This window comes from Pollicipes pollicipes, unplaced genomic scaffold, assembly GCF_011947565.3.
Source record: "Pollicipes pollicipes isolate AB1234 unplaced genomic scaffold, Ppol_2.1 Scaffold_1600;HRSCAF=1878_pilon_pilon_pilon, whole genome shotgun sequence".
NCBI lineage: Eukaryota > Metazoa > Arthropoda > Thecostraca > Pollicipedomorpha > Pollicipedidae > Pollicipes > Pollicipes pollicipes.
This window is the reverse complement of record NW_023595962.1, coordinates 22,563,249-22,585,005: the sequence shown is the minus strand read 5'-3', so window position 1 is coordinate 22,585,005 and position 21,757 is coordinate 22,563,249. Positions and strand designations below refer to the sequence as shown.

The following is a 21,757-nucleotide window of genomic DNA, read 5'->3' as shown; positions in this document are numbered from 1 at the left end:
TATGAAAGCTCATATGGGTGTTGACCGCACAAGCGGTCAATGGTCATATTCTGATTCTGTTTACCTAACTCACCCGAACCCAGGGGCTGTGCCTGCACCAGTCGGCCACTCATACAAAATGAACAGTGCCCATCGGTCACCGACACACTTGAATTTTGTCAGCACTTTGGTGCTATATTATGCAAATTCAAGTTAACACCTAGACTAAATACCTGTGTTGATAATTGTAAAGTTAGCGTGAATTAAGCTCATTATCACACTAAAAGTGGAAGAAACAACGTTGTAGAGTGTTTTTTGAGATGTATTTATCATAATTGGTTAAATTTTAAGCAAAACCTGTTATCATGCCCAGAATTCTTCAAAACAAGTGCGCACCCCAGCCTGTTACTCATACATATTGCTATCAATGTTTTTTCAAGCCATGACGTCCTCTAGTTGACTGGTAAGAAACACCCAAAAATGTCTGCCCACAGAAACTGCACCACCAAGATCCAAGTTTCCAACCTTGGATGTGAAAATTCAGCTCGTTTAATTATCTGCTAGAGGTGTTTGCGAGTTGAAATCCCCTTCGCCAAACAATTCGCTACCCATAGGGCCGTGGCCCATACCCACACGCTGCCCATTCCTGAACCCACCCGTTACCCAGCCGCTTTCAATTTGGCGGGACTCTAGTTCTAGGTGGTGTAAGAGCTTGAGGAATGTTTACCTGAAAGTTTATAATTCCGTTTATAGTTGCAAACGTAGAGTGGATTGAGGTAAGTGTGACTTAAAAGAACCTTAGCCAGTAGTATTGAAAATTATTTTTAAGCATTTACCCGAGATGTCATCAGCGCTTTACCCATACTCCAATCCGTATCCGCGGTTTTTCCGAAGTCTGTGCCTAGCCCAACTCATTTCGTTTCCCTTTGGGTACCGATGGGTGTCCTGGCCTATAAAATCCACTGCTTCTCTTGGTCCGCCTAAAAACACTAACCAGCATGTCACCGTGCTTTGCCTATGAGGCATCCATAGTCTCGAGGAAACCTCAGAAAAATATGGCAAAGCCTTTGAGCTCTATCCTCTTAGAATGTGTTTGCTGAACCAACAATGGACGAATGGCGTCGCTGGGTTATTCCGCGCAGCCATTGTGCGCCCCCTTTCTCCAGTTAACTTACTTCAAATATGAAAACTTAAGGTTATTTTACGGTAGTTTCTTGTTTCTTTTCCGGAACTAAAAAGTTGAATATGGATAATACCCGGTGATTATTTTGGGGGACTTTCATCATCAGGAGGGGCATTGTTAATCCTCTGCCCCTCCCTTTACCAAGACCCTGGTTGCGTCGCTGGTCGTATAAAGTTGTGTCCGTGCCAACGCAAGTGCATTTGTGTTGATACCGCTTCAGGACGGTGATTCGACAGACTTTTGCGGCTGGATCTCACGTTGGCCACGGGAGGGAATGTCCCCGGGTCTGCTCGTCTCCAACGAGCCAGAGTTGTCCACGAGGCGGTTTTTTCACTACTCTCGGCTTATTCTGCTCTCAGTCGGCAAACTAGGCTACCAACGCGTAATGAGAATGTATTCACGTGCATTTGAACAGACAACAGCCACTGTGCGGTCGCACAGTTGCTGAGCACACAACAGTACGTGCTTTGATTGAGCACACACTGGCCGACGGAACATCGGCGGGGGTGTGGAGTCGAGTTCCGCGCGCAACGTCGTCCGCCTCGCTCAGTCCCGCCCGAGAGGCCGATGGAGCGCAGACAGGCGTGGACTCTAGACGAGGCGGCCAGGTCCGTCGTGGTGTTCAGTGAACTGAAAACGGAGTGACGACGCCCGTTAAATATTACCGACTACCCTGTCGAAAGTTAAGTGCGCACAATAGTACTTTATATAAACATTAAATATATGATGATGATATATGTATGTATGTATATATATATATATATATATATATTCTATATATGCTACTTGAAAATGTAGATTGCATGTGAAATTCAATACACCAAACGAAAAACTGGTGACTAATAATCATCAAATGCTGCCACACGCAAAACAGAACAGCCGTCACAAGCACGGGAAACAAAACGACAATTCAGCAAACATGAGAACACGGATCCAAAATACGACAGAAACGGGGACACAGAACTACAACGTATACTTCAAAACTAGTATTTTTTTGTCCTGTATTGAAGTTCGCTATCGTTTTGTGTGGAGACCCATTTGCATTTTTTGCAACGGAAACTGGAAAAGTGCCTGGAAAACATACGGAGTACTGTATGGGCAAAGCAAGTTAGGTCATAAGAAGCTGATTTAGCTGAGGTATTGGGAAACCAATACGTAGTTTCAGGAGAATACCTTTTCAACCTTAGAACTATTCAGCAACTGACGCTCGATCCGAAAGAACTAAACGTATCACGCGACGCCTCATCTCAAAGTGCCAAACTTGCCACCTATGTGCCTTACCGTAGCCGTAGGCCGGGGCAGCGTAGCCATAGGCCGGGGCAGCGTAGCCATAGGTCGGGGCAGCGTATCCATAGGCCGGGGCAGCGTAGCCATAGGCCGGGGCAGCGTAGGTCTTAGCGACGACGGCCGGCGCAGCATATCCGTGAGCAGGGGCGACGTAGCTCTTGGCCACCACGGCCGGCGCGGCGTAGCCATGAGCGCGGTACCTGAGGAGTGACCGGCGTACCAGCGTGACGCGCAACTGCGTAACGCGTAACTGAGAAACGACAAAGTGACGCTAGCCAACACGGACATCCGGAATCGCACGCTTTACCACGAGGCTGCGAACCTGTGTCACCGCCCGCCAACCGCCGTGTGACCGAGGCACGAGTCGCGCTTCGAGGCTAGACCAGATCACCGTCTGCACGGTGACGATCAGCTTGGGCTGCATTGCTATTAAGCTGGATGAGGCCCGCACCACTGCCCACAGGCCCGGGTCTGACTCCGCTTTACAAGCCAGTGCGCCGCCAGCCGCGGTTGCCGCTCGACTCCAGGTCGTCACCGTACCACGCGTCATCACGTCAACGTACCCGTACGCCAGCGGAGTCGCCACCGTGTGCTTCTCCACCGCCACGGCGTGGGTGACGCCGCTGCTGTAGCCGCTGACGGCCCGCGGGGCCACGTACGACCGCGCCAGCACCGCCGGCGCCGCGTAGCCGTAGCCGGCGCCGTAGCCGAAGCTGGCGTTGACCGAGGCGACAAAGGCGCACAGGGCGACCACGATCAGCTGTCGGTGTGTACCAGTGACGTCAGAGGCGCGGTCGGCCGGAACTGGGAGAGAGCGGCCGAGTATTGCACGTGGCAGGGGGCGTTAAGCGAAATCGTTGGCGTATATGCCGCTCGGTCACGCAGTTTTGTCGTTTCCAATCCCCTGCGGACGTCCTTACATGGTTACACATTGTTACGGTGGTCAAAAACCCCTATCCTGGATGCCCTGTGTTAAGCGCAACATTTCAAAAAGTTGGCGTTTTTTTGGTCCCTAATGGAGCTAGAAGTGGGCTACAAAATCCGGCGTCCTGCCCATCATGAGAGAAAGCCATATACCGTACTTTTAAAGTCTTAAAACGTTGAGAAAGTTTATGGCATGATTTTCAGCCGCACACGAGCGTGACGTTCCTCTGCTCAAACTCTCTGCACCTTGGTACGCGTCTGGTACCCTCCATTAAGGCCCTATCTCTATCGCTGCATAACGTAACAATCGAACAGCCCCAAACGGACTGACTCTCGCATGCTGACCGCTTTTGCATAAGGGAAGGCAAAAGGCAGACATAGACAGGTTGAGCTTGCATACGTGCTTGGCAAAAATACGTGAAGACCGATGCAGTCATAGGAAAAGTTGACAAAACTTTGTAGAAACAAGCAAGCAATCAAATTGAGGGCGTGTTCCCCAAACGCGGGCAGGCTGTACCTGGGTTGGCTTACCTTGAAGGCCATGGCGAAGGTGTGATGCTGCTGTTGCTGCAGAACTGACTGCAGAGCAATTGCCCGCGCCCGCTTATATTTGGGCCGGCGAGACGCCCCGGGCTGGAACCGACCCCCACACGGTTATGACGTCACAGCGCAACCCGCGCCGCAAGCGTCGCCGCGCGCGGAATACAGATCATTAAGGGGATACCGATCATAAAGACGGGGCCCGAGTTTGCAGTGATATTTCGTCTAGGGTCGGTTGGACCAAATGGGAGAGTAGCTCGGTCCCGCACATGAGTTCGCAAAGATGTGCCGCTGGTTTCGGTAACTGAGTTCCACCTGCTGTTACGTTTCGCTGTCTGGCTGGAGTTTGCTTTGTTGGGTTTGTTCAAGCTCAACAATGAGCTTTTCTCTGAATGCCTACTTGCTTTAAGGGCGTGTTCCGCATTTGTGTGGAGCTTTGACCTGAAAAGCAGTCTTAAAGATCATTTGGGGCAGTTCACAGTCATGCGCGTCGTAAGACCTAAGCCCCTCTAGTTTTTGAGCGACACCCACGAAGATGTGCGAACCTTTTCGGGGGGACTTTTCCAAGGTCATCAAAGCATTCATATTTAGCGTTCACGAGCAGCATTTCCTGTCATCACGGCCGTCAGTTAGCCCTCACTCAGTGCTGTGCAAAGTACAATGACTAATCAAACAATGGCGTATTGATGAGCATGTTTAATAAACAAAGAAACTGTGTTGTCTTGAGCACTTGTTTTCATAAAAAACATACAAAAATCGTAAGTGAGCTTAGTTCTTCAAACCTGGTACCTGCTAGAATATCCTCAAATGCAGAGCATTGCCTTAGCTCTAAAATGTTGGTTCTGCGCCGTACACGGGCTCACCAGCTGATATCACAGACAAGAAGGTGGCCGGCACCCAATAATGCTAAATCTTGTGCTTTCACATCTGCTGCTAAGATTCACAGAAACGGAGATTCAAACAGGCCGATGCCGACAACCGCTTGAAGCACTTGTCAGCATAGGGTGGTGTATAATAACTTACGTGTACATTTGTGACGGTGTACACATCCATACACACACACATATATATATATATATATATATATATATATATATATATATATAATATCCCGTCAGAGTTGCAGAAACGAATGTCGCTATCAGAAAGGCGTAAGATAAGTTGCGACCTCATAGTCACAATAGCGCCGGAACATTGGGTTTAACTGGCCGGTATATGGCAAAAGCTCACCTCAAATAAGCTAATCGATCTTCCGTACGGCCGCAAACGAAATATGAGTTAATCATGAACTTGTGGGCAGATACGCAAAGCGCCGTTTTTCCTGCAGGTTCTGCGGGCATCCATGCAACACGCAAGAATATTTCATACACTCGACAGTATGGCGATGACTTGGTTTTTCACTATGTTCCTGTAGTAGAGCGTTGACCTACGGGTGGATGAAATGCCCAACGTTTAGTAAGACGTCAGTCATTTATGTAACTTCTGGCTCTGCCTATAAGCCCCATGACGTCTAGAATCCACACGATATAATGGCGAGGAAGACTGGAACTGAGTGGCCTACGACAAACCGCTCTCTCCATGAGCCGCCGCCATGGATATTGGAACACCAAACAAGGGGATGAGTCAGATTCTGTCACAAATAACTCTGACATGTCCTCGCCAGCTCGCAACGTAAAAATATTGTTCCAGTGGTGGTTCACGTTTACCCGTGGACCTTGCGTAGTTTTGAGACCGTTCCCAGACGTTTCGCATGGCCGCTGTATTCACTCTGGTAGGGTGCTCCGAACAATAGGCGATCTCTGAAAACGCAGTCCGATGGTTAATATAGACACGCTTTACTCTCTGAGTCTTCAGAGGCGTGCAGTCAAACGGGGTGAGGCCCTCACCGTGAACATTAATCAGAATTAGACAATACTGCGCTGGGTGAATCTGAAGCCTCGTCACGGCCAGGATCACGTAAGTTTGGTGCGCTCTGGAATTTGGTGCGCCGAAGACGCTTGGATTCCTTCTATTTCGTTTTCAAGTTCATGTGTTGGCGGCCCTGGGTTTGCCTACTTGCAAATGAAGTTTTTTGGCCTTCCGTGTTGCCCCTAAAATCTGGTGTCCCTTGGAACGGAAGGGGTTAACGCTCTTTGCGATACATCTAAAATTTGGTACCCGATAGAAATAGGTATGGTGGGACGGGGCACCGGAGTGAGTGGACCCGTTGGGGACGAGGCTGAGCCTCAGCTTACTGCCAAGTTATCAAAGCTCATATATATGGGCGCTGACCGCACAAACGGTCGCTGGTAGTATTCTGATTTTGTTTACCTAATTCACTCGAACCCAGGGGTTGTGCCTGCACCAACCTGCCACTGATATATAATGAACAGTGCCCATCGGTCACCGACACACTTGGATTTTGTCTGCACTTTAATGTTATATTATGCAAAATAAAGTTAGAACCTAGACTAAATCTCTGCGTTGATAGTTGTAAAGTTAGCGTGGATTAAGCTCATTATGACAAAAAAGTGGAAGAAATTTATTACGCGCGAGTTATTCCGCGCAGCCATTGTACGCTGCCGTTCTCCAGTTAACTTACTTCAAATCTAAAAACTTAAGTTCATTTTACGGTGGTTTCTGGTTTCTTTTCCAGAACAAAAACGTTGAATATGGATAATACATGGTGGTTATTTTGGGGGGACTTTCATCATCAGGAGGCCTCAGTTAATCTTCTGCCCCTCCCTTTACCAAGACTCTGGTTGCGTCGCTGGTCGTAAATAGTTGTGTCCGTGCTAACGCAAGTACATTTGTGTTGATACCTCTTCAGGACGGTGATGTGACGGACTTTTGCGGCCGGATCTCACGTTGGCCACGGGAGGGAACTCCCGCGGCTCTGCCCCTTCCCCAACGCGTACGAGTTGTCCATGAGCCAGTTTTTTTTCGTTACTTTCGGCTTGTTCTGCACTCAGTCGGCAAACTAGGCAACCAACGCGCAGTGAGAATGTATTCACGTGCATTTGAACAGACAACAGCCACTGTGCGGTCGCACAGTTGCTGAACACACAACAGTACGTGTTTTGATTGAGCACAAACTGGCCGACGGAACATCGGCGAGGGTGTGGAGTCGAGTTCCGCGCGCAACGTCGTCCGCCTCGCTCAGTCCCGCCCGAGAGGCCGATGGGGCGCAGACGGGCATGGACTCTAGACGAGGCGGCCAGGTCCGCCGTGGTGTTCAGTGCACTGAAAACGGAGTGACAACGCCCGTTATATATTACTGACTACCTGGGCGAAGGTTAGGTGCGTCCAATAGTAATTTATACAACACTGTAAAGACATGATGATGATATATGTGTATATATGGTTTATATATGCTACTTGAAAATGTAGATTGCATGTGATATACAATACATCAAACGAAAAACTGGTGACTAACAAACATTAAATCCTGCAACACGCAAAACAGAACAGCTGTCACAAGCACGGGAAACAGAACGACAATTCAGCAAACACGAGAACGCAGATCCAAAATACAGCTGAAACGGGGACACAGATCTACAACGTATCTTTCAATACTAGTAACTTATGTCCTGCCTTGAAGTTCAACATCGTTTTGTGCGGAGACCTAGTTGCATTTTTTGCAACGGAAACTGGAAAAGTGCCTGGAAAACACACGGAGTGCTGTATGGACGAAGAAAGTTAGGTCACAAGCAGCTGATATAGCTGAGGTATTGGGAAACCAATACGTGTTTTAAGGACAATACCTTTTCAGCCATAGAACTATTGAGCAGATGACGCTGGACCCGACAGAAATAAACGTATCCCGCAACGCATCATCTCACAGTGCCAAACTTGCCACCTATGTGCCTTACCATAGCCGTAGGCCGGGGCAGCGTAGCCATAGGCCGGGGCAGCGTAGCCATAGGCCGGAGCAGCGTAGCCATAGGCCGGGGCAGCGTAGCCATACGCCGGGGCGGCATAGGTCTTAGCGACGACGGCCGGCGCAGCATATCCGTGAGCAGGGGCGACGTAGCTCTTGGCCACCACGGCCGGCGCCGCGTAGCCATGAGCGCGGTACCTGCGGAGTGACCGGCGTACCAGCGTAACGCGCAACTGCGTAACGCGCAACTGAGTAACGACAAAGTGACGCAAGCCAGCACGGTCAACGGGAAGCGCACGCTTGGCCACGGGGCTGCGAAGCTGTGTCGCCGCCTACCAACTGCCGTGTAACCGAGGCACGAGTCGCGCTTCGAGGCCAGCCCAGTTCACCGCCTGCACGGTGACGATCAACATGGGCTGCAGTGTTATTAAGCTGGGTGAGGCCCGCACCACTGCCCACAGCCCGCGTCTGACTCCGCCTTACAAGCCAGTGAGACGCCAGCCGCGGTTGCCGCTCGACTCCACGTCGTCGCCGTACCACACGTCATCACGTCAACGTACCCGTACGCCAGCGGAGTCGCCACCGTGTGCTTCTCCACCGCCACGGCGTGGGTGACGCCGCTGCTGTAGCCGCTGACGGCCCGCGGGGTCACGTACGACCGCGCCAGCACCGCCGGCGCCGCGTAGCCGTAGCCGGCGCCGTAGCCGAAGCTGGCGTTGACCGAGGCGACAAAGGCGCACAGGGCGACCACGATCAGCTGTCGGAGTGTACCAGTGACGTCAGAGGCACGGTCGGCCGGAACTGGGAGAGCGCGGCCGAGTAGTGCACGTGGCAGGCGGCGTTAAGCGAAATCGTTGGCGTAAATGCCGTTCGGTCACGCATTTTCGTCGTTTCCATTCCCCTGCGAACGTCCTTACATGGTTACCCACTGTTACGGTGGTCAAAAACCCCTATCCTGGATGCCCTGTGTTAAGTGTAACATTCCAAAAAGTTAGCGTTTATTTGATCCCTAATGGAGCTAGAGGTGGACTACAAAATCCGGTGTCCTGCCCATCATGAGAGAAAGCCATGTACCGTACTTTTAAGGTTTTAAAACGTTAAGAAAGTTTATGGCATGATTTTCAGCCGCACACGAGCGTGACGTTCCTCTGCTCAAACTCTTTGCATCTTGGTAGGCGTCTGGTACCCTCCATCAAAGCCCCTATCTCTATCGCTGCATAACGTAACAATTGAACAGCCCCAAACGGACTGACTCTCGCATGCTGACCGCTTTTGCATAAGCGAAGGCAAAAGGCAGACATGGACAGGTTGAGCTTGCATACGTGCTTGGCAAATATACGTGAAGACCGGTGCAGTAATCAGAAAAGTTGACAAACTTTGTAGAAACAAGCAAGCAATCAAATTGAGGGCGCGTTTTCCAAACCCGGGCAGGCTGTACTGGGTTGGCTTACCTTGAAGGCCATGGCGAAGGTGTGACGCTGCTGTTGCGGCAGAACTGACTGCAGAGCAATTGCCCGCACCCGCTTATATCGGGGCCGGCGAGACGCCCTGGGCTGGAACCGACCCCCACACGGTTATGACGTCACAGCGCAACCCGCGCCGCAAGCGTCACCGCGCGCGGAATACAGATCATTAAGGGGATACCGATCATAAAGAAGGGGCCCGAGCTCGCAGTGATATTTCATCTAGGGTCGGTTGGACCAAATGGAAGGGTAGCTCGGTCCCGCACATGAGTTAGCAAAGATGTGCTGTTGGTTTCGGAAACTGAGTTCCACCTGCTGTTACGTTTCGCTGCGTGGCTGGAGTTTGCTTCGCTGGCTGGTTTGGTCAGACTCGACGATGTACTTCTCTCTAAATGCTTACTTGCTTTATGCAAGTGTTTCGCATTTGTGTGTTGTTTCTAACTGAAACAGCAGCTTTGAAGATCATTCGGTGCAGTTCATGGATCTGCCCTTCTTAAGACCTAGGCCCCTCTAGTTTGTGAGCTACATGCCCGCAAAGATGTGCATATTTTTTCTGGGACCTTTTCAAGGTCACCCAGGCAGTCATCATCTCATGGCAACGTCAGGTAAATCCTACTATTCTTAAAGCCAAGCGGTGACCAAAGCCAAGTAAAGAAATTGATTGTCTTGTCGTTCATGTCTGGCGTTCGTGAGCGCCATTTCCTGATATCACGACCTCAATTAGCCCTCATCTAGTGCTGTGCAATGCACGATGACGCAATTAAACAAGGGCGTATTGAGCGTATGTCGTACAGTTACTAATGGCGTATACTTGCAAACAATGGCGTATACTTACTAACCAAAGAAGTTGCGTAGTCTCGAGCAGTCGTTTCCATTTAAAAGTATACTTATAGTCATAAGATAGCTTATTTCATCAAATCCAATGCCTGCTTCAGTATATTTAAATATGGAGGATTCCATTCAACTCTAAAATGTTGGTTTGCCGCTGTACACGGATTCAAGAGCTGATGTTATCACAGACCGCAAGGCGGCCGGTACCCCTTAATGCTTAAAACCGGTGCTGTCACACCTCCTGCTGAGTGTCATAGAACCGGATTTTAAACAGGTCGATGACACATGTCTTAATTCACGGCATTGGTACTTGGTAATGGCATAGTGAAAACGAGATGATATAATACTTGCTCTGAGATTCGTATAGTCTGCGTTACATCCTTTGAATTCCAAGAACATGACTGACGGATTTTGATAGAATTGAAAAATTGCAAGCTCTCATACAATCTAAAACAATATCAATTTACCACAATGCCTTCAGGAAACACGCTTTGGCTAAAGGTCAGTAATGTCGTAAAATATATATCAGCAACTGACGGATTACAATATCTCACAGCAAAAATTCTGTTCCCGTTGGACGGAAGCATTTTGTAAAAACGGCTATTTAAAGCTGAAAACCCCAGTTTGTGCCCACAATTTCCAGAAGGTCGTCTGAACAATATGAATAAAGCGTCTCTTGCAACGAAAGCGTCTTTAAAGCAGAATTTCATCTTAAAATCCTGAATTCCTTTGGCACATTTATCTATGTTTCCCCGACTTCTCCGAATATATGGTGCACAACTTGACCGTTTCGTGCGGAAATGAATAAGGATTACAAGGAAAGGATTCTATACCAAGGACGTGCACCAAGGTTGGCAAAGGACATGCACGTGTTGACGTGTTGATGTGTGAACACCTTACAACGTGACGTGTCACTGCACGAGGAAAAACGCAATTGCGCCTACTTTTAACGTGTTGACGCATATCAATGCGTATTATCGATTCATGAAAGGTGATATTGCTCTTGTCTATCTAATTTGATGCACTTGTCGACATAGGCTGGTGTATAATCACACGCATGTATCTTTTGACGGCAAGTATATATATATATATATATATATATATATATATATATATATATATATATATATATATGCATCCTATGCGGTCAGAGTTGCAAAAACTAAGTTTAAACTCGGTAAGACGGAGCATAAACTGCGACCTAAAAGTCACAAAACGCCAGGACATGGGTTTTAAGTGGTCGTATACGGCAAAGGTCCACCTCAAATAAAGTAATCGGTCATTCCGACGACCACAAACGGCATATGACTCCATTATGAACGTGCGGGCTGGTATGCGTAGAGCAGCTTTTCCTGCAGCCTCCACAGGCATCCCCGCAACACAGATAAATGTTTCAGACACTTGGCAGCATGCAGAGAACATGGTTTTCCACGATGTTCCTGTAGGAGAGCATGGACTTACGGGTAGAAGAAATGCCCTTTGTTTAGTAAGAAGTCAGTCACTTACATAACTTCTGGCTCTGTCGATAAACCCGATGACATTTTGAATTCACACGAAATACGGGCAGGGAATAATGGGGATGAATGGCCTATGACAAACCGCCCTCTTCACGAGGCGCCGCCATGGATATGGAAACACCAAAGAAGGGAATGGCTCAGAGTCTGTCGCAGGTAAGTCAGACAGCTCTCCAGCTCGCCACGTAAAAACATTGTTTCCGTGGCTGTTCACGTTTACCCGTGGACCTTGCGTGGTGTTGAAACCTATCCGAGACATTTCGCATGGCCGCTGTATTTGCTCTGGTAGGGTGCTCCGAACGCGAGGGGGTTTGTGAAAATACAATCAAACGGTTATGATGGACACGCTTTTCCACCTTCTTTTATCTTTGAAAGTGCAAAGCCAAAAAAGGTGAGGCCCTCCGCCACAAACCTTTATGAGAATTAGGTCGCTTTGCATAGGATGGATCCAGCATTTCGTCACGGTCAGGATCACGCGGGATTTTGGTGCCGTCTGGAATTTGGTGCACCCGAAAGCCCTTGGGTTCCATTTATTCCATTTTCCAATTTATGTATTGGCGTCCCTGTATTGTGCTACTTGTAAGTAAAGTTTTTCGGCCTTCTCTGAAGCCCCGGAATTTCGTGTCTCTTGAAAATAAAGGGCTTAGGGCGCTTTGTGATGCTCCTGAAATTTTCTACCCAATAAAAATTAGTGCAATGGAACGGGACACCGGAACAAGTGGACCCGTTAGGGATGGGGGCTGAACCTCAACTCTCTGGCAGTTCATCAAAGGTCATTTGGGCGTTGACCGTGCAACCGGTCACTGGTAATGTTCTGCCTCTGTTAACCTAATTCACTCGAACCCAGGGGTTGTGCCCATACCTGCCTGCCACTCATGCACCATGAGCGGTACCCACCGGTCACCCACTCGCTTATATTTTTTGAAGCATTTTAGTGCTAGATTATGCAAACTAAAGAAAACACCTCAACGGCATTTTTTGTTAATAATTACAAAACTAGTGTGAATCGAGCTGTTTATGACCAGAAAGTGTAAGCAACAACATTGCATAGTATTTCTTGAGGTATCTACCTGAAATTTCGTGAAAGTTTTAGCCACGATCGCAACCATACCCAGAATTCTTCCAAACCAGTGCGCACTCCAACCTGTTACCCATGCACATGGGTACCACTGGTTTTTCTTCGAGCCTTGAAGTCCTCTGGTTTACTTAAAAGAAACAACCATATTGTCTGCCTGCCGAAACAGCACAACTGACATCCAAGTTTCCTAGCTTGGGAGAACTTGGGAGCAAAGTTGCCACGTGCTTGCCTTGTTGTGATGCTGCATGACACGCAGAAAGATGTTCTTTTGTGGCATCTGCAAGTTGCGTAGGCAAAACTCTCCCTTGCCTACTAGAAGTTATTGCGCTACCGCGCTGTAACTGCGCCCCGTCATGCCTCCCGCAACGAGAAAAACTTCGGGATGGTCCCAGAACTTTCGACAAAGTATCCAATCCAAAGTGTGTTAATGAAACAAACATGAGCGCAGAGAACACATGCTAATCCGCCGACACAAGTGACGAGGTTGGAGAACGCTGCTAAGAACAGAAATACTGTGGGCTGACATAGGCGGATCCTGGGGGAGGGGGAAGGGGGCACGGGGCCATGGCCCCCCCCAAAAACTCTGATCGTATGTTTTGGCTCCTCCCCCCAAAAAACATTCCCAGAACTTCATAAAAGTTTCGTCTACTTACCGTCTGTTTTAACTTCGCACTGGGCTGCACTATCCGAGGTCCAACGGATCCCACAGCAGCCAGCTGGCGACGAACGGCAGCTCCTCCCCCAAAAAACTCCGGGCTGGATCTGCCCCTGTGTGCTGATCGGCTGATGTCCAGGTTTAAGGCTACAAATGCAGCGTACTTGCAACAACCCATACGACAATATTTTGTTGCAATGCTTTTTTGCCGGCCTGCAGAAGTCCCTGCTGTCCTAACTTCCGATGCAGGCGCCAGTCTTCCCTCTCCTTCGTGGTTGTGTGGATTCCGAAACCATTTCTATTGCACCGCAACTGTTGGCCGGTGACTGTGATACTTGCCGGACCAAATAGACCAGATGTGACTTTCCTCTCCGGACTGCATAGGTTGGCCCGACCCGGGTTGCAAAAAAGCTCACCCATTCGTCACACACGACGATCACGCGCTCTAAATCAGCGGGCCGGGGAATGACGCCTTGGCAATGACCCTGACGCGGCGGCTCGGCGACGGCGGCGGCGGCACGAACTGCGCCACCGGCCGTGGACCACGTGACCGTGCACGCACACGGCTAAACGCTTCCTCATTGGTGACGACCTTGGAGGTCTGGCAGGGCGGGCGCCCGGGGCGGGGCGATCGTTGTCAGCCCCCAATTGCGCCGTGTTCTCCGCGGCTGCGTCGGTGGCCGGCGCGCCGTGCTGCGGGGTGAGAAAGGTCGTAGAAACCTTGGGTGGAACCGAGCTGCTGCCGCTGCAGCACATGCCCTTTTGGATGACTGCCAGGGCTCACAAGAGCCAAAAGAAGGCAACTGCTCTAACTAAAGCTTTGGCTCTTTCGGGTAACCTTTTTGGGAAGAACTAACGTATAGAACATTGGATTAATTGCAGAGCGTAAACATGCTAGAACTTGAGGTGAATGTAGGCTGAGGGAGGCACGAGGGGGTTAAAGGGAGTGTTCAACCTTCGGCGTATGTTTCAAAAACACATTCTGGTGAATCCTCAGTGTGCGGGTGGCGCCAGCAATTTTTGATGGCGGGGACAAGGTTGCAAAACTATCACGACACTGAAATAAAAAAGATAAATGAGAAATCATGCGTTTAATACATGTTGGTATTGTAAATAAGCATTGCTATGCAAATTCGTCATGTTTGTTAAGTTGCATCACCGCAAGGCATGGGGCGGGGGCTGAGACTCGCAACCTTCTGAAAATTCAACAGTGGCCTTTCGGGGTTTGACCCGAAAAAAATCCAGATGGCTGCAATCGCTCGCCCTCCAAACGTGGGCGGGCGTTTGTTTCTCCGTACCGGCGGGAATCGCAGCGTCGTAGCTCCTTCTCAGCACAGCGCAAATCTTGTTTTTCCCTTCCCATTAGTAAGGCAAGAAATTCGTCCGCCCACCCACTTGGGGCTGATCCCAGATTCCTAACCAGTTAAGCGGACGCAGCAAGGATCTTTGATGAGAGAAATGTGACGTCGAGGATGAAAAACTACGGTTGATTAACTCCTTGGTAAAAAAAGCAAGTACCGTTGCGACACATATCGACTATATCCGAAACAAATTTATGAATTTAACTGGCATTTATCCTGTACCTTACTGGCTCATCGTTTTACATCAAGTGACCGATTGCATATAAAGTTTCACGCGCGTAAGTTTTGAATTTGAAAATATTTACAAACCACGCAAATTTAGTCACGGGAATAAATTGAGTTGCATCACAAAAACTCGCATGCATAATTTCCTAAGTCACCCGTGAACTACTGTATTGCACTTCGAAATATGGTACCGTCAAAATGTCTTCTTTTCTTGCTGCTGCAATATGGCCCAGAAAACATTGCTTGTAGGTGCAAAATTGGAACTGTGTAGCCCGGATGACACACTGATAGCGTGCACCGATGCGGCCGATGGCAGCGGCCGCGCTAAAGGTCAGGAGACGTCGGAGTGCAGGACTTACCATGCCGAGCATTGCTGCACTTAAACTTCAAAGTCACCAAAGTCTGCCGTTGACCTGGCATTGCACGATCGCATGATAGCGGTCAGCGCTCACAAAACGAGCAACGCTGAGCGTGAGTTTTGATGCCAGGAATCCATCCATTCAAAAAATTTGGACTAAATCGTTCTCCAAATTGCGCACCTGGAAGACTCATGTAGATATGTCTACTTATGTCTACTTATGTAGATAGGTGCCTTCAATGATAGCATCAGCATATAAAATTTGCTCCACCAATTACCGTACCCAATAAATGACCATTTGTACGACCAGTTAAATGAATTTTGTTTTTAAAAGTATGCATTAATCTAATGTCACTAAATCTTCGACTGATCATCTTTATAAAAGTGTTGGTGAGATAAAGCTCGGTCAATTCTCGACCAATCGTCTTTGTAACAGCGTTTATGTGATAAAGCTTCAGCTTGAAATGAAGAGGTCTCAGCCAGGCTCAGCCGCGGGGTCGTCCCCGCGGTATTCGCGAAATCTTAAGCTTCGGTTGCAATATGATCCGTTTTGTTCCCGGAGAAAATATTGAGGATCAAAGCAAGTTACTGCGTTGGTTGAAATCGGTCTGAGGTTGAAGTCTAAGAATTAGACTCTCATAACTAAGTTAACAAAGTTGTGAACATTACAGATGTGTCCCGTTATGTGTTACATGCGAATTTACTGCTTTGGTTTGCTCTTAAAGTATTCCATGGTGTTATTACTTGTAGCGAAATGACTTAAGATCAGTATTCCGGGAGTGGTTGATCAGACTGGCAGAAGCCTGCTTCAGATTATTGTCCAAGATTGACTGGCTCCGTATTTTCTGCATCATTGCTAATCGGGCACATTCATCATAGGCTTTGCATATTTCAATTCCCGAAGCGTCTTTCAGAAGTTTAATACAACAACTGAAATGTGATTTACGTTATTAGCTCAACACTTCAAATGTGTAACTCTAAAGCGAGGTACAGTAATAGAAAGTTTATGCTTATTTTAATCCAGCCTCTGTCCGTGACCTAAGTTGCAATGGCGTTGACAACTGCGGAAAGCATTGGAAAAGATCCCAGGAAATATTGGGACGAAGCCAAGGAAAAGGGAACGGGAACAAGGCGGCTGAGCCAAGAGGTTTACGGTAGGTACTGGGCGATTTCGCAGAAATTGGGTCCAGGCTTGCAGCTTTCGAAGGACATTTAACGTCAGTCCCCACCCAATCGTCCGCCCACGAGAAAGATTTTGGATACGTGCATAAAAAAATGGTGCTGAAGATTTCGCGGACATTGCGTCGTTTTATTTTCGCAACGCGCTGGCAAATTTGTAAGAGGTCACAAATGTCCCCATCCGCCGGGCACGGTTTTTCAATACATAGTACAAGTCAAAACATGCAGCTTCGAATGGGCTTTGTTTTAAGTTAATCATGTTGTAAGATATCACTCATTTAACCTGAACGGACACAGTTTCATTCATGTCTCCCTACGGAGACGCCCAGGGTTAGCGCCACCAGAGCGGCAAGGGAGAACCACCCGTTCCCATCTGTCAAGGGGGCAAATACAGCCCCCTGGTGCCTAACTTATACCCCTTCTCCTGTCCGTTTTCCACAACGGGAGGCACAGCGTGCGGGAACCGTCCCTGAAGTCGTCAAACTCGGCCATCTTCTCATGACCCTCCCCGCCAGTTCGACCAGAGTTGTACGCAATGTCAACGTGTGACAGGGGCTGAAAACTTGCTTTTGCCTAGTGGTCACGCAGAGAAGGATCAACGCAGCAACAGCGCGTTACGTACTCCTCTTCGCCTGGATCAAATTGATCCAGTTCATGCAGTAGTCGCTTTACCCAGCCTAAACGCATCAAATCAAAGAGCGGTTGGCTTCGCTTAGGGCCGCACCATCAACGGTGCTGGTGCAGACCTGGAGGGAGGGTGTGGACCGCGTGATCATGAAGCAGGCAGCGCGGCGCTGGGATGCCTTGTCGACACCGTAATAAATGACCAGATTTGCTCACTGTCAATCTTTTTGTCGTGTACAAGCACAAATATTTTGGAACCGAGCTTTGATATAGCTGACGGGTAAAGAGCATGAAAAATCACCCGGCAGAACATTTCTCCAAGTTGTATAAACAAGATTAAACAATGATGCATTACATGGGGGTCGTGACCTGCGGCGGGACGTCTCATCTCTCAGCAGCGGTCAGTAGAGGTAAGAAGAGGTCAGCAGGGTTCAGTGCCGTTCACCGACCACGACCCAAGTGCGGAATGGCAAGCATGACACGCGCTGCAAAAGTGTGATTTGCCCTCTACGACCCGGCAGTCTGAGCCTGGCCGTTACACTGCATGTAATAAGTTCAAAGCCACCCAAAACACAGTTCAACGCTTGTTTTTGTTTGCTTTTGTTATAAGTCCTCTGTAGACAACTACCAACGTTCTCACATGTACTGAAAATGCACGATTGCTATCAGCGTTGCTTTCACCCAAACAAAATTTATCGCCCTGGGTCCGACCAGGCGGTCTCTCAAAACGCGCACAATCCTAGCACACGTCGTCGCTGCAGCGGGGACCGCCCAGGGCCCCAAGATGGGCCCGCACGGCTCTTGGTACGTGCTGGAAGGCGGCTGAGGCGGCAGCGACGGACAAGGCCGACATCCAAGCTCCGTGCGAAGTGAAAACACCGAAACCTTGCGCAGCACAGGCGATTACATGCGGCCGCAGTGAAGCCTTGGCCGCCTCGCCTGCCCAGCGTTTAGAGCGCTGGCAACGACGACGCGGAATGCGCCACATCATGCCCTGCTGGCGGAAGCGGCCGCCGTTATTAATGTAAGTGACCGGTTGGTGGCCTGGCATTGACTGCTTCCCACCTGTGGGTGTAGCCGGCGCGGGGCGCGGTCGGTTCAGCGAGCACGGGGTTCGGTCAGTGCACGTACCATAACCGCTCATGCTGATAGCGCCAGTATTGTATGTTTACCGTTCGGCACAATATGAAAACAAACCGAACCCATTATAACGGATTCGGATGGCAGTAGCCCTCGTGCGAGTCAGCCCCTGCACTCTGCCCTGGACACACGTGATCCTGAGATCCCGAACGGCCTGCAATGCGGAAACGCTGGAAATGAGCTTGTTTGCCTGTTTTTTTTTTATTTTATGGGGCTGTTAACCGGTCGTTAGTGGTAGGTGATAAAGGAAATGAGATACAGTGATGGACGGGAAATGGGCTGAAACGCAACGAATTTCTTCGGAAGACGAGATCGTCCCCAACAGAGGCTTCAGGCAATAGCTTTTAACGGTCCGTCACAGAGTGTAAAATGCTACCAAGCTAGGCTCCAAGCTAGACATAAGCTTTGTCTTCCACGCGACATGAAGGTAACGAAAAGGTCACTGCCATTGCACGCCTACGCAACAAGGCATTTCACAGCTTGCATTAACAGGGTCGCAGGATCGCGTCGCACCAGAAAATCGCTTCGCGAAAAGCTGTTCTTTTACTTGACATTGCTCCATTAGAGAAGTGTGGACAGGGCCTTCGCTACAAGCTTTGCTTGCCAAGGAGCAATGACGCATTTCTCAAAGCGGTTTCCGCAACACATTTGGAGATTTCTTTAGGAATGTCGCTGGTGCCCATGTCAAATACAGTGTCTCCGAGGTCTTCAACGCGCCACCTGTATTCGTTAACTATTCAGTGATCTCCCAGCCAACGGTGTGATTCGGCATTCAGTTCCGGGACCGGGGAGGGAGTCCTCGTGGCCCTTCCAGCTTTGAGAGGGGAGTGGGTCAAAGTCGGGCAAAAGCCCCTTTCTTAGCGTACTTTGCGGGTAGTTCGGCCATTATCTCGCTCTCACCTCCCCCAAACTGGTTTTGAACATGCCTTCCTCGCTCACAACGTCCACCTGAGGCCAACGACATGCCTGATGCGATGCTTTGCTTGGGCAACGACGCATTCTAAATGCTAATGATCTGCACCAACCGACCAAAACCCGAGCACAGATTACCAAACACCGACCGAAGATGGATGCAGGCAAGGCCTGAGGTGCCCGAGTCAGCTGACTACGAGCCGGGCTATGGGCCATTAGGCAGAATTCAACCTTATTATCTTGGATTGATAATTTCGTGTCGTTTGACTGCATATCCATGATGATTTGTTTTTTATCTGTTCAGTTTTATACCGTTCCATTAACTTTATGTATCGTGCCATCTCCATGCGCATGGCGCTCGACAAAAGAGATACGTAAGCCAACACCGTTGTCCTTTGGAAGGCCTGGGTCTTGGAAAATATCACAATTGAATTATTTGTAGCACCAATCTCTACATTTGACGAAACGTCTGCAGCAACATACTAACGAAATTCGACGTCTGAATCTGGCAGCTAGTAGCTGCAGCTCAGTTCGGTTTTAATTAGTGCAGCTTTTGTCCAGCCAGTCCATGAGGTGCCCCAGATGTCTTCCTCGTCTTCGTATCTCGTGTCTTTGATTACCTTTTAATACACTTGCAGGTTGCTACACACATTAAGCTCACGCATTCAATGTCTGCTATTTTTAGTGTAAAGCCGGTTTTCGATTTGAGTTTGCATAATACAGCATGCTTCGAATATCCACTAGGCGTACGGGAAACCAAAGGTACTGGGTTCAACTCCCAGCGGAGTCCACCACTCCCACCAGGATGAAAGGCATGCGACTCCATCTAGTTCAAGTGCTGAGTGTGTTGTTAACACCAATGCCAGCAACACCGAGTATTCCCAAAGCAAAAAAGTAGGTACTTTGGTCCGAAGAACGCAGTGAGCACTCAGCATTAAAGAACCAGCCAACCACTGCTCTCCGAGATGGGTGTTGAGTCCCTCTCTGGTCTCCTTGACGGTATGCTTGCGGAACCAGTCCAGGTTTCATACAGCGCTTCGTTGCACCAGAAAGAGTTGATCTCACACCAGTGTCGCATAACCACCGCAAGATCTCACCGCAGGGAGACCATTCATACACGGACAGGGAGGAACCACCGAACCGAAGGTCTCGTCAAAACTCGCGCACGTGTCAAAGCCTGTCTCTTTAAACGCTGTGAACCTTCTGCCGCATTCAAATTGCAAAGAAACTAGCATTCGCCGAAAAAAAACAATGGTATGTTTTTTTGACCGCCCGTGTCTAAGTCAGGGATGCCGGACAATCATCTGGCTTACTGAGACAACCGACTCCAACATCGGGGCCGAGACTACTGCCGGCTGTGGGACGTTATCCAGCGGCTGTCAGGTCCGCCCGGGCCCCGTCAGAGGAACACCCGACGCCTGTGAGATGTCGCTCCAGTCCAAAGGCGCAGCCAGAACTCTTCGACGGGGGGGGGGGGGGGGCGGTGAGTACACCTCACAATGAATTTTGGAAGGCCTGGGTTTTCGAAAATATCACAACTGATTCATCTGTAGCACCAATCTCTATATTTGGCAACACGTTTGCAGCAACATACTGACGAAATTCGACGTCTGAATCTGGCAGCTAGTAACTGCAGTTCAGTTCGGTCTTAATTAGTGCAGCTTTTGTCCAGTCAGTCCATAAGGTGCCCCAGATGTCCTCCTCGTCTTCGTATCTCGTGACTTTGATTACCTTTGAATACACTTGCAGGTTGCTACACACATTAAGCTCACGCATTCGATGTCTGCTATTTTTAGTGTAAAGTCGGTTTTCGATTTGAGTTTGCAAAATACAGCATGCTTCGAATATCCACTAGGCGTACGGGAAACCAAAGGTACTGGGTTCAACTCCCAGCGGTGTCCACCACTCCCACCAGGATGAAAGGCATGCGACCCCATTTAGTTCAAGTGCTGAGTGTGTTGTTAACACCAATGCCAGCAACACCGAGTATTCCCAAAGCAAAAAAGCAGGTACTTTGGTCCGAAGAACGCAGTGAGCACTCAGCATTAAAGAACCAGCCAACCACTGCTCTCCGAGATGGGTGTTGAGTCCCTCTCTGGTCTCCTTGACGGTATGCTTGCGGGACCAGTCCAGGTTTCATACAGCGCTTCGTTGCACCAGAAAGAGTTGATCTCACACCAATGTCGCATAATCACCGCAAGATCTCACCGCAGGCAGACCATTCACGCACGGACAGGGAGGAACCACCGAACCGAAGGTCTCGTCAAAACTCGCGCACGTGTCAAAACCTGTCTCTTTAAACGCTGTGAACCTTCTGCCGCATTCAAATTGCAAAGAAACTAGCATTCGCCGAAAAAAAAACAATGGTATGTTTTTTTGACCGCCCGTGTCTAAGTCAGGGATGCCGGACAATCATCTGGCTTACTGAGACAACCGACTCCAACATCGGGGCCGAGACTACTGCCGGCTGTGGGACGTTATCCAGCGGCTGTCAGGTCCGCCCGGGCTCCGTCAGAGGAACACCCGACGGCTGTGAGATGTCACTCCAGTCCAAAGGCGCAGCCAGAACTCTTCGACGGGGGGGGGGGGGGGCGGTGAGTACACCTCACAATGAATTTTTCATTTTTGTCTCGAGTCATGTATGG

The 21,757-nt window shown here is 49.2% G+C and overlaps 2 protein-coding genes across 2 annotated transcripts; both read right to left on the bottom strand.

The window, feature by feature from the left end:
- Window positions 1–1,538: 1,538 nt before the first annotated feature.
- LOC119091257 (cuticle protein 16.5-like) lies at window positions 1,539–3,938 on the bottom strand. Its single transcript, XM_037213930.1, has 4 exons — window positions 3,905–3,938; window positions 3,013–3,209; window positions 2,444–2,649; window positions 1,539–1,792 (listed from the first exon to the last, which is right to left on the bottom strand). Exons 1-4 carry the CDS (start codon window positions 3,914–3,916, stop codon window positions 1,785–1,787), a joined length of 423 nt encoding a protein of 140 aa, XP_037069825.1. The 5' UTR covers window positions 3,917–3,938; the 3' UTR covers window positions 1,539–1,784.
- A 2,952-nt stretch (window positions 3,939–6,890) lies between these two features.
- Window positions 6,891–13,659, bottom strand: LOC119091249 (cuticle protein 16.5). Its single transcript, XM_037213918.1, has 5 exons — window positions 13,312–13,659; window positions 9,224–9,325; window positions 8,333–8,529; window positions 7,765–7,970; window positions 6,891–7,135 (listed from the first exon to the last, which is right to left on the bottom strand). Exons 1-5 carry the CDS (start codon window positions 13,489–13,491, stop codon window positions 7,128–7,130), a joined length of 693 nt encoding a protein of 230 aa, XP_037069813.1. The 5' UTR covers window positions 13,492–13,659; the 3' UTR covers window positions 6,891–7,127.
- Window positions 13,660–21,757: the final 8,098 nt, after the last annotated feature.

Excerpts from the sequence above, each read along its gene's own strand:
- LOC119091257 (XM_037213930.1), bottom strand. Across the intron at positions 2,650-3,012 it reads GCGACTCCGCTGGCGTACGG|GTACCGCGCTCATGGCTACG; the intron begins GTACGTTGACGT and ends GTCACTCCTCAG.
- LOC119091249 (XM_037213918.1), bottom strand. The coding sequence starts at position 13,491 with ATGGGTTGTTGCAAGTACGCTGCATTTGTAGCCTTAAACCTGGACATC. Across the intron at positions 8,530-9,223 it reads CCTTCGCCATGGCCTTCAAG|CTGATCGTGGTCGCCCTGTG; the intron begins GTAAGCCAACCC and ends ACACTCCGACAG. Across the intron at positions 7,971-8,332 it reads GCGACTCCGCTGGCGTACGG|GTACCGCGCTCATGGCTACG; the intron begins GTACGTTGACGT and ends GTCACTCCGCAG.